At 35.3% G+C, this 12184-nt stretch overlaps 1 protein-coding gene, 1 long non-coding RNA gene and 1 other non-coding gene across 6 annotated transcripts in view; 1 reads left to right on the top strand and 2 right to left on the bottom strand.

The window, feature by feature from the left end:
- PALS1 (protein associated with LIN7 1, MAGUK p55 family member) overlaps nt 1-12184 on the bottom strand; it is a 93733-nt gene that overhangs the window by 2091 nt on the left and 79458 nt on the right. For all 4 annotated transcript variants that reach the window (XM_019451498.2, XM_019451497.2, XM_019451496.2 and 1 more), the window contains exons 9-13: nt 11160-11231; nt 10745-10816; nt 8378-8545; nt 7257-7459; nt 5882-5992 (exon numbers count right to left, since the gene is read on the bottom strand). In XM_019451498.2, coding sequence (XP_019307043.1) covers nt 5882-5992; nt 7257-7459; nt 8378-8545; nt 10745-10816; nt 11160-11231 — 626 coding nt within the window. The remainder of the gene's footprint in view (nt 1-5881; nt 5993-7256; nt 7460-8377; nt 8546-10744; nt 10817-11159; nt 11232-12184) is intronic.
- On the bottom strand, nt 4299-4405 carry LOC128773118 (U6 spliceosomal RNA). Its single transcript, XR_008417400.1, has one exon. It is a non-coding gene; the product is annotated as a U6 spliceosomal RNA (small nuclear RNA).
- Nucleotides 5448-8768, top strand: LOC109268296 (uncharacterized). The gene is made up of 2 exons (XR_008417236.1): nt 5448-5523; nt 6720-8768. It is a non-coding gene; the product is annotated as an uncharacterized LOC109268296 (long non-coding RNA).

The raw sequence follows: 12184 nt of genomic DNA, 5'->3' as shown, positions 1-12184 counted from the left end.
CACTCAATGCAAAACAACTTCTATCATTCAACTGGTTGAACTTCTGTAACAGTAGGAAAACCTATTAAAAATATGACAGCTCTGGCTTGTCCTGCAGCAGTTTCTTGTGTGGCTAATTTTCATTCTGGAATGTTGTGCATCTGGCTGTGGTACACAGAATCCTTTGTTTCCTAGGGGATTCTACTACACCATGATAACTAAATACACTGTAACATTCTTGCTAAAACTTATTCTACTCAAATCTCAGTATTATTGAAAGAACATTCCAGAACTCAAAACAGAATCTAAATTTTGTGGTGCTAGAGTTGAAATGTAAAACCCTACATCTTACGAAGGTTCACATGAACAATCCATCTGTTTTTTCTTTATCAAATTTAAGACATTATTTTGTCCTTTGCCAAAATGGCATCTACCATTTGGTACTTTTAATTTCCTCTTATTTTTCAAATAACAATTTATAACTAAGATGAAACAAAATGTTTTTGCTCAAAAAGTTTTGGACTGAAAAAACTGGCATAGGAGTTTAGCCCTCTCAGACCCCCATTCTAGCAGGAATTCAGAGCACAATCAGATTAACTGATTATTTACATTCTGCATCCAGGGAGGAACACCATCACTTTCCTGACTGGTCCATGTGGACTTGTTTTTGCTCAATACTTCTATCGTATGAGTGATAAAAAGCACTACTAGAAATACCAAAGGAGATAAAACATAAGTGGAATAAAAAGGCAATCAGATACACCACCCTCTATACATTCTAACCATTACATTTATGGAACATGCACACACAACTGATGCTGGGTCATAAAAATAAGGCTCAAACATTTTTGAAAGGCTACAATGTTCTTGGACCATAATGGAATTACAAATCAATAAAGTATTTTTTTAAATCTCCAAATTGGTGAAAATTACATTCTTCTAAATAACCCATGTATTAAAGAAGAAAAGGACAAAGGGAATTAGTATTTCTGACAAGATAATGGAAAAATTACCTCAAAATTTGTAGGATGCCATTAAGGAACTGTTTAAAGGGAAATTTATTAACTGCCTATTAGAAAAGAAAGATTTTAAAATCTAAGTTTTCTTCAGGAAACTAGAGCAAGTGCAAATTAAAGCCAAAGTAAGTATAAGTTAATGAAATAAGAGACAGACAATAAAGAAAATTAACAAAGACAAAAGGCCTCTCTGTTCTTTTTCTAAAGTGTTTGGTTATTCAATTTCCATATAAACTTTAAAGTCATCTTTTCAAAAAAATTTTTTTTCATGTTTACTTTTGAGAGAGATAGTGTGAGCAGGAGAGGGGCAGAGAAAGAGGAAGACACAGAATCCGAAGCAGGCTCTAGGCTCTGAGCTGTCAGCACAGAGCCCAATTCAGGGCTTGAACCCACGAACCGTGAGATCATGACCTGAGCCAAAGTCGGATGCTTAACCAACTGAGCCACCCAGGTGCCCCTGAAATCATCTTTTCAATTTCACAGAAACATCTGGGATTTTCTTTTTTGATAACACTTTTCTTGAGATACAATTAATTTATAATTCACCCATTTTAAAATGAATGATTCAATCATTTTTAGTATAGTCACAGAGTTCTGCAATCAACAGCACAATTTTAGAATATTTTCAATCATTCTCCCACCCCAGCCAAAAAATCCATACCCCTAGGCAGCCACTCTCCATTGTCTCCCAACCCCCAGCCCTAGGCAACCACTAATCTACTTTAGGTCCCTATAGGTTTGCCATAAAATGTAATCATACAACATGTAGTCTTTTGTGACTGGCTTCTCTCACTTATAATGTTTTCGAGGTTCATCCATGATGCACCATGTAGGAATACTTCATTCCTTTTTCTGACTTTTTTGAAACTTCTAATAAAACTGCAGTAATCAAGACAGTGTGTAATTAGCATAAATACAGCATGGAGTCCAGAAATAATCCCACCCCACTCTCCACTACATATTTGGCCAGGTGATTTTTTAAAAGCATGCCAATTGAATTCAATGGGAAAAAGTACGGTCTTTTTCAAGAAATGATGCTAGAGCAACTGAACATCCACATGTGATTAAAAAAAATAATAAAAACAAAAACCACCAAACCAACACCATCCTTACTTCATACTAAAACAAAGACATTTTAGAGATTGTAGACCTAAGAGTAAAAGCCAAATACAAGAAAACTATTATAAGAAAACATAGGATAAAATCTTTATAATCTTGGAAGTAGGCAAATATTTTCAGACAGTATGCAAAAATCATTAAAAGAAAAATGAAAAAGTGTGCTTCTTTAAAATTAAAAATATTTTGAGAAAATATTTCCAGAATATATAAAAAAAAATTTACAACTCAATAAAACCACCAATTTAAAAAATAAGACATTTCACAAAAGAATATACTTAAATAACCACATGAAAAAATACTATCATTAGTCATCAGGAAAATGCAAATGAAAACCTTAATGATACTTCACACTTATCAGAATGGCAAAAGTTGTTGACAAACCAACAAAAGCAAAAGCTGGTAAGGATGTGAAGCAAATGGAACCAAAGTGGGAGCAAGTGGAACCAAACTGTTTTAAAACAGCTTTACAACTTTATACAGTTAAAATATACACTCACCATTTGATCCAGCAATTCAAAAAACCCCAAAAACATCCACGTCCACCAAAAGACTGAATATTTCGAGCTGCTTTAATCCCACCAGCTCAAAATTGGAAACAACCCAAATGGTTTTTAACTGATGAATGAACCAACTGTGATATATTTAGCTCATGGTATACGACTCAGCAATATGTAGGTATGAACTGTTAGATGCAACACTGATAAATCTCAGTAACACTATGCTAATCAAAAGCCAGATGCAAACTTAAATATACACTATGGTTCCACTTAAATGAACTGCTAGAACAGACAAATCCACAGTCACAGAAAGGAAATTAGTGGTTGCCTAGGGAAGAATGGAGGGGTATTAACTTCAGAGAAGCATGGGGGCACCTGGGTAGCTCAAGTAAAAATCTCGTGGTTGTGGGATGGAGCCCCACATTGGGCTCTATGCTGAGCATGAAGCCTGCTTGGGATTCTGTCTCTCTCCCACCCCTTCTCTTTCAGAATAATAAACTTTTTTATTTTTAATTTATATAAAGAAGCAGGAGAGATTTTCTAAAGTGATGAAAATGTTCTAAATCTTGACTGGCATGGCAGTGACACAGCTATACATTTTGCCAAAACTCACTGAATTATACAGGTAAAATATATAAAATAATTTCAATAAAGTTAATTTTTAAAAATCAGAAATTTCTCATTAGAAAATCAAGCATACTGTAAACTAGTAAAACATCTTGGTCCTGATTAAGTTCTTCATTTAAAAATATGTATAATTGGTATCATTCTAGACCTTACTCAATTTGGGATAGCTAATTCAAAATAAATAATAGGATAAATAATCCCATAAGAGCACTCCAGACCACCAACCCAAAGAAGGTTGCCTAACATGTTCTGGAATGGTATACAGATAGCCCTTCGCACAATACTGAATCCTTGGAGAAGAAAAAACTAACAAAAAAGTTAAGTGTGCACATTAGAAAATTGAAAAATTAGGCTGAACAAGTAGGATGAAGTCCACTCTCGTCCTTAATATCCAGCCTTTTTCTTAAACAACCATGGTATTTCTTCTGGTCTACCAAAGTAATTACTGGCACTAAGTTTCATAGAGTATCAGTTTTGTTTTCTTTATTGTGACCCCCTCAAGAACAGCCAGTGACCTTGTCTCATTTTTTTGGGTATCATCCCAAGTGCTAAGAACAACAGATACTTTGACTCTATTAATTAATGAACTTAACAATTATGTTGCAAAAACTGAAAAAAGGGTGAAACACTACTTTAACCAGATAGCGTACTTTAACCAGATTGCCTAAAGAAAGCAACCAGAATTACGCTCATCATGTAGGATGAGAAAGTCCTTGATTGTCTATAGCCTAAGACACTGAAAAATATGACCTTCAAGTATAGATTGAATAAGAAACATAAGCAGACCGAGAACAGAAAAAGATATTATCTTGGGGAGGAAGAAAGAGGGCTGGTGGCTATGGTGTATAGCCAAGAATCAGGAAAGCAGTGATGTTATGCTTTTAATGACTTTTTTTTTTTTAATAAATGTTAAAAAAAAATTTTTTTTTCAATATATGAAGTTTATTGTCAAATTGGTTTCCATACAACACCCAGTGCTCATCCCAAAAGGTGCCCTCCTCAATACCCATCAACCACCCTCCCCTCCCTCCCACCCCCCATCAACCCTCAGTTTGTTCTAAAAAATATGGAATGCTTCACGAATTTGTGTGTCATCCTTGCGCAGGGGCCATGCTAATCTTCTCTGTATCGTTCCAATTTTACTATATGTGCTGCCGAAGCGAGCACGCTTTTAGTGACTTTTAAGGATCTTATAAAAAAGTGTGACGATGTGTGTTTATGGTTTGTTTGTTTTTTGAAAGAGGGCACAAGTGAGTGAAGAGCAGAGAGGGAGAGACAGAGAGAAAGAGAGAAGCGGGCTCGCCAGCGGCTTGTGTTTTTTACCTGAAGCAGGACACAAGCTCATCTGACATGGGACTCGCACTCACCAACTATGAGATCATGACCTGAGCTCAAGTCATATGCTTAACGACTGAGCCACCCAGGCACCCTGTTTATGGTTTTTAAGGAGATTTAGAGAGAACAAATGAAATGAGGAGACCTAAATGATTCCTCTGTAAAACAGAAATATTTAAGATATCTGGGGCATCTGAGTGGCTCATCAGTAGAGCATTTGACTTTGGTTCAGGTCATTATCTCATGGTTCCCTGAGTTTGAGCCCCCCATCAGGCTCTCTACTGTCAGCACAGAGCCCGCTTTGGATCTTCTGTCCCCCTTCTTTTTGTCCCTCCCCCACTCACACATCCTCTCTCTCAAAAATAAGCATTAAAAAAAAGTGGGGGGTGGGGAGTGCCTGGGTGGCTCAGCTGGTTAAGCATCCAACTCTTGGTTTCAGCTGAGGTCATGATCTCACACAACTTGTGGGTTCGAGCCCTGTGTCAGGCTCTGTGCTGACAGCGTGGGGCCTGCCTGGGATTCTGTATCCCTGTCTCTCTCTGCCCCTCCACCCTCATGCTCACTCACTTTCTCTCAGAAATAAACATTAAAAAATAAAAAATTAGAAAATTTTTTTTTAAAAATCAGCAAAAAAAACAAGGGAAAATACTTGTTACTTTGATATAGTAAGTCACTTGACAGTTTTCATTCCACATATTTAAACAAAGTCAATGCTTTCTGATTAAGTACATCAGTATAATTTTGTTATTAACAATGTTTAGTAAAATGTGAACTACCTCAACCATGTCCAGCATCTAAAATAATTAAAAAAAAATTTTTCCGTTTCAGGTCATTTGAGAAGACCAAAGGGAGAAGGCAAATAGAACACAAATTTCAATGAGAAAAAAGAAGAGAAAATCAAGAGCACCCAACTCGGCTCCCCCCATATACAGAGTATCTAACAAAGAAAAGTGGGTAATCCCTAAGAATCTGCTGAGAACTTTTTTCTTTGGGGGTAGAAAGCAGGGAGGTCACATAATCTCTATTGGAAATAACAGGGACCCATGTAAAGAAGGTTAAGGAATACCAAGAGTAACCACACATTTGGGATAACAATAGAGACGGTGTGGGGAACAACAAGGGAAGTCCCTGCTTTGGAGAGCTGTCATAGTCCAGCCAGAAGCAACAACAGAAATTTTGGGAAAAGTGACAGGGCTCAAAGAATAATCAGTTTGAAAGCTCAAGCCAATGTAGCTTTTAAGCATTTGTGACATATTAGGTCATGACTCTTTCATGTTTACTTTCAGTGGAACAGTACAACATTATTACCTTTGGATTCTTGCCTTCCTTGGCCAATAATGCACGAAGTCTCTCTTGTGAAGGGGGTGCAATGAAGATAATATAAGGTTTCAAGTCTGAATTCCGGAGAGTCTTCAATGACTATTAAAAAAAAAATATTTTGGATCTTTATAATAATTTTCATCATTTATTTGCTTCCCAGTAATATACTTCAAATAATAATATCATTAAAAAAAAAAAAAAACATTGCCTATGAATGTTTCCAAACATCTTTGTAACAATTCATAATATTTTAAGATCCTACCATTCACTGTAAGAATATATTATGTGCCTATGCAACACACACACACAAATTAGCTTGCCCTGTTTATATATAATGAAATAAAAATGACACTGAAGGTATACAACTATGTGATGCTAAAATATCCTCTAATAAGATCACATAAAGATTATAAATAACCATATTCAAATTCCATTTTGGAGGAAGTAGAAATAAGCAGTAATGTTATTGGGTGCTGGGATCTAAATACAAGCAGAATATAAAGAAAAATTTCACACACATATATAAAAAGAAGTTCTGGAAAAGTACACCCAAGAAAAAGCAGACTGAATTAGGAGATTGTGGTTTTCACCCTGCCTTTGCCACTGCATGACTGTGTGTTCCTCAACTGAAGCACACTGTCTAAACAGGGATTACAGGAACATGCTTTTTCTATCTAATAACATTATTAAGACAATACATTTTAACTACTGTAAGTTCTTTGAAAAATGTTTTCACCCAATTTAACATTAAAGAATTCTGAAGGCATTTAGTGAAAGCATTTATACTTTCTTTAAAATGTTTTTAATGTTTATTTATTTTTGACAGAGAGAGACAGAGACAACAGTGTGAGCAGGGAAGGGGCAGAGAGGGAGACACAGAATCTGAAGCAGGCTCCAGGCTCTGAGCTCCAAGCTGTCAGCCCAGAGCCCGATTTGGGGCTTGAACCCAAGAACTGCAACCGCAAGATCATGACCTGACCTGAGCTGAAGTTGGACGCTTAACTGACTGAGCCACGAGGTGCCCCGCATTTATACTTTTCTTTTTTGTTTTTTTACATTTATTTTTGAGACAGAGAGAGACAGAGCACAAGTGGGGGAGGGGCAGAGAGAGAAGGAGACAGAATCCGAAGCAGGCTCCAGGCTCTGAGCTGTCAGCACAGAGCCCGACGCGGGGCTCAAATTCACAAACCATGAGATCATGACCTGAGCCGAAGTCGGGCACTTATCCGACTGAGCCACCCAGGTGCGCCCCTGTACTTTTCTTAAATCAAATGTTTATAATTGAAATAGTAGAGACTAAGTTCTTTTGTCCACTAAAAAAACAGATGACCAGTGGAAAAAATAGTATGAGAACTTTATTTACCTGTGTACGAAGACTTAAAAGACATATTTTGCCAGAGTTGATCACTTGCCGTACAGAATCTATGCTGGTTCCATACAGATTCTTCTCAAATTCACCATGTTCAATGAACTTTCCAGCTGCTATGTCTGCCTCAAATGCTTGCCGTGAAACAAAGTGGTAATCTCTACCAGCTACTTCGTGGTCTCGCCTACTCCGAGTTGTATCTAGGCAAACAAAATCAGGTAAAAATAACGGGCATGGATCAGAGTAAAGATGGGGGATATTTCTGCTAGTCAGGAAAAATTTTAATTTTGTAATACAGAGGAAATGTAAAATGACGAACTGAGGAAATGTTAAGAGCCCATGTGTTTAACACTGACTGGTTTTATTTCTAGACTGAGAAATGAACAAAAATGTGGTTTTAGTATCTTAATTATAGTTACATTTAATTGCCGTAACACAGTTTATGCTTACACTTTAAATTGCTTCTTGCATTTAAACACTACCATTTTTTTCCTAAAGTTTATTTCCATAAGATTAGGCACTGTGTAATATTTATTCACTTACTTACCTATTTATTATTTACTTATACTATTTAATTTTAAGATACAGCATTTTTAAACGTTTATTCATTTTTGAGAGAGACAGAGCACGAGTAGGGGAGGGGCAGAGAGGAGACACAGAATCCAAAGCAGTCTCCAGGCTCTGAGTTGTCAGCATAGAGCCCGATGTAGGGCAAGATCATGACCTGAGCCGAAGTCAGACACTTAACCAGCTGAGCCACCCAGGCGCCCCTAGGTACTATAAAATCTTTAAACAGAACTTCTGTGTTCAGACATTCAGTCTACATTTCTATCTTCTGCATCAGTTTAAAAAACAGAAACTGATTCCATATTGAATAGGGAATCGTAAGAAACCCAAATTGAATTTCATTTAGAAAATAATTAGTACCACAGGAAAAATGGAAATTTCTCAATAATGACTATCTTGAGTTACATATTCTCAAAAGATTTGATTAAAACAAAGTTCCTTTTTTCTGGGCAAAACTATTTTTGATGAACTGGATGAAAAATTTCCCTCCAGTTAGGTTCTAAGATAGAAAATTGAAAAGCACAGGAAAATGAGAATGCATCCAAACTTACGAGGAACCGCAGATGCAAAGCGGTCTTTTTCCTTGTTCATGAGCCTCTGACGCAATTCATTCTGGCCACAGTTCTGTGGACCAATCAGAATGATAGGTCTTTTCCTATTTGCTGGCTGATGATAAAGTGACATTTCCTCATAAGTTAAGATCTCTTCATTGTCATAATCTTTGAAAAAGAAAAAGTTAAGCCCTTCAGATAGAATTATTGCCATGTAATAAAAATGTACTCAAATTTTCCAAAAAATTGGAGAGAAGATACTTTATTATCATTAAAAATGCTTAGCTTTTTGGATGAAGATAGTAATAACTGGGTAGGATTATATGAATATTTTCCAATGTGAATATATACTTCCCAGGATACTACGAAAATAAATCAGACAATATACTGATCCTTCTGGAAGTGTTTACTGCTCCTTATGCTTCATAGTTTGAATGTTTTAATACAATATAACTACACTCCTTCTTATGTAAAATAACTAGTTTGCAGCCAATACTCTGTCAGAGGGTGGGCACCAGGGGATAAACTAATGAGAATATTATCTGCCATTTTTGTAAAATGGAGATAATACTTCACTTAGAGGGTTGGTTTAAGGATCAGACAATATATATGCTGAGCACAACACCTGGCACTGACAAACATTTACAAATAGTAGCTACAAGTAATGTTATCAGAGAAAGTAGGGATACTTTTCTGTGATTATATAACTTGAAATCAGGTCATTATGTGTGCTATCCGAACTTGGAATACTAACTTGAGGTCACGATTCAAGATGTATAAATTGTGAAAGGTGGGGTAACATTCCTAAAGCCCATAACCCAGATGAAATCAGAGCTGTCAAGTGGTAAGAACAAAGGCAGAGAACTAGCAGCCTGCTATCTTCTCACTCCTGTTCTCACTCCCTGTCGGGGAAAGAGCATCAGATATATGGTCATACTTGGCTGTAAGTTCCACGGGGTCAGGCAATCATTTTAGTCTTGCCAGTGCTTTGCACAGAGTGCAGAGTAGGAACCCAAACTGTCTAGATTCGAGCTCAACTATATATGCTTTAAGAACTAAAGCAGATTTTTAATATTTGAACTTCAGTTTGTTAATCTGTAATCTCAAGGAATTTATTGTGAGACCTAAATGGATGAAAGTATCTAAAGTATATAGTTACTACTCCTGGAATAGAATGGTTATTATAAATGATAGTTATTACTGTAGAAATATAATTCCTGCCTTTCCCAAAATACTTTACACTCTGAAAAATCTGAGTTCTTCCTTCTAACATGTACAATCAGACTGTGGCAGCATTTTTATTTATAAAGACTTAGTTTATAAATCTGTAAGCTTCAGATATGCAGGTTTTCTATAATAGCTATTAGAGCTGAACCAATTTAGTATGTTTCAAAAGATGCAGAAACATACTTACCCAAATATAGAGCAAAGGATTAAAAATTCAATAAATCTTAATTACATAGTGATTTAATTAGCATTATGGATATTTATTTTGGAAAAAAAAATTTTATTAAAGTAGACTGAATCTCTTTTAAATAGAATTTTTCAATAACCTATAATATTTTATTTTTGTGTTTAATTTATGCTACCTAAAAAAAAAACAACTCAAGATATTGAGAGAATAATAAGCCTTATAAATTGTATAAGAAGTTAAGGAGTGCCTTTGCTTTATTATTTGGCTTGTTTCTGACATGAAGCAAAGCAGGGGGAGAAAATTCTAATGCACGTTAAGGACGAATGAAGAAGGTAATGAAAAGCAGTAAACGAGGTTGGGTTTATAAAAACTGGGTGTGGAAACTGCCGAACTAAGGTAGTTGGTGCCTAATAGGCAACAGCCATCACTCAGGTCAGCAGACTGCTGTCACTTGTGAACACAAACCCTGTGTTACTAGAGCCTTTGATGTGGAGAGAAGCTACACTTAAAATTTTTTTTTTAAATCTTAGTAATAAAACAAAACAAAAACACTCTCCTTTTGTGCCTGACTCAGCCAACAGGTAGCAGGCTCTGTGGAAGGGTTGTCTTGGTGACATGAGTTACTGTAAACAAAATACTCATTTGGAGGCATGTATTAATTTTGCAAAGAATTTAAGTAGGAAAAACAGGAATCTATCAAACACTACATAATGCTAAATTGTACTTTAATTTTTATGCCAGTTTTTCTCTAAACTCAAAACACTGCATTACTCATAGGATTCCAAAAGAAAATAATTTCTGCTAAATGACTTTCTTAAGCACATATGTTACATTAAGAAGCAAAATAGGACTAATAGTATAACTCCCTAAAAATAGCAGTTTAATTTCTTTCAAGTGTTAGATATAGACCTCTTTGAGATGTAAATCCAGCTATATCTTAGAGGAGAACTCACCATCATTTTTATTTGCATTATATAAAACCTTTTTCCTCTTCTTTTTATTCTTCTTTGCACACCATAGTTTTCCTGTTGAATAATCAGAAACAACTATAAATGTGGTACTTGTTTCCTTGAACAAAGCTATGTATTTCAAATTGAAGAACTGAAATAGTTTTCCATTGAAATTTATAAACACATATTACATTGTTCACAGAACTATTTTTCAGGGAAACAGTTACAATTTTCCATTAGTCTCACATCACACTTTTTAATACTTAAATCTTGTCCTTCATTTAGAGTCCTAAGATAATCAGTTTTGCTGCTCATATCACTCTTACCATGAATACATCTTTCTTGACAGTTCTGATTTAAACAGTTCAGATGGAGACCTAAGAAACCTCTCATTAATGTCAAATATTAAGTGTCCAACCTGATTTTTCTGGCTCCTTATCTTCCTCTATGGTTTGCTTCATAGCTTCCCTTTGCTGCTGAAAGCTTTTCCCTTAGTAGCAGAAAGAAAATAATTAGTATAATTAAATTAGTATAATTTAAGACAAAAGAATAGAAGGGTTTTTGTTTTTTTCATCAAGGGGATAACACCAGAAGTAACTCTTCACTTAGATTCCTTTTTTTGGTTATGGTAACCTTCTTTTAATATAAACATATAAACCACAAAAGAAACAAACAGGCAACAATAATACAATACATTATAAGATGTTTCTAATATGTCAAACACTAATGTTGGACTATGATCAAATGTAAATTAGAGGGTACATTATTTAACGGTAAGACACGTATTTTAAAAAGTTCTTGTGAATTCCCCTCCGTCTCAGTCTAAGAGATGGATTGTGACAAATAGTTTTCCTTTTCACTCTTTTCCTCAACATGCAATTTTCAACAAAACTTAAAAGTTGTATTCTCTGTATTCTAGCACACAGTAATGTTTTATGACTAAAAGTATTAACTGGCCTCTTTTCAGCATTATTGTTATCAGTAATAATTACTGATATTTATACTACATTATAACTGTTTGATTCTTTGGTTCAAGGTTTCTGTGAAGAGGATCAACATTTATTTGCTTTTCAAAGAACCTTCCAGCCCTTACCTCCCTACCCACTTTCCAGTGGTTCTTAGTAATCAAACCAGTTACTATTTATTTCCCTTTCTCATATACAAACAAATGAAAAAACAAAAAATTAGACACAGAAATAACTGGATGGATTCAATCATAAGATATAAATATGTTCTAGAGATTACTGGGTTAACTCCCAAAGAATAGATCGTACTTACTTGACACAAAATTTTATCCAAAACAGAGTCTTTTTAATTTTTCAATTTAACCAACAAGTAGCATTTGGAAAAGGTTTTTCTGAGGGGAGGATCACCATAAAGTAAACTAAAATAGTAGTAGATATCATTTGTTTCTGGTGACGATTTCTTATCAGGCCCCAATTG

Source organism: Panthera pardus, unplaced genomic scaffold (genome assembly GCF_024362965.1).
Source record: "Panthera pardus isolate Hobbes unplaced genomic scaffold, ASM2436296v1 HiC_scaffold_24, whole genome shotgun sequence".
Lineage (NCBI taxonomy): Eukaryota > Metazoa > Chordata > Mammalia > Carnivora > Felidae > Panthera > Panthera pardus.
This window is presented reverse-complemented; position numbering and strand designations above follow the sequence as displayed.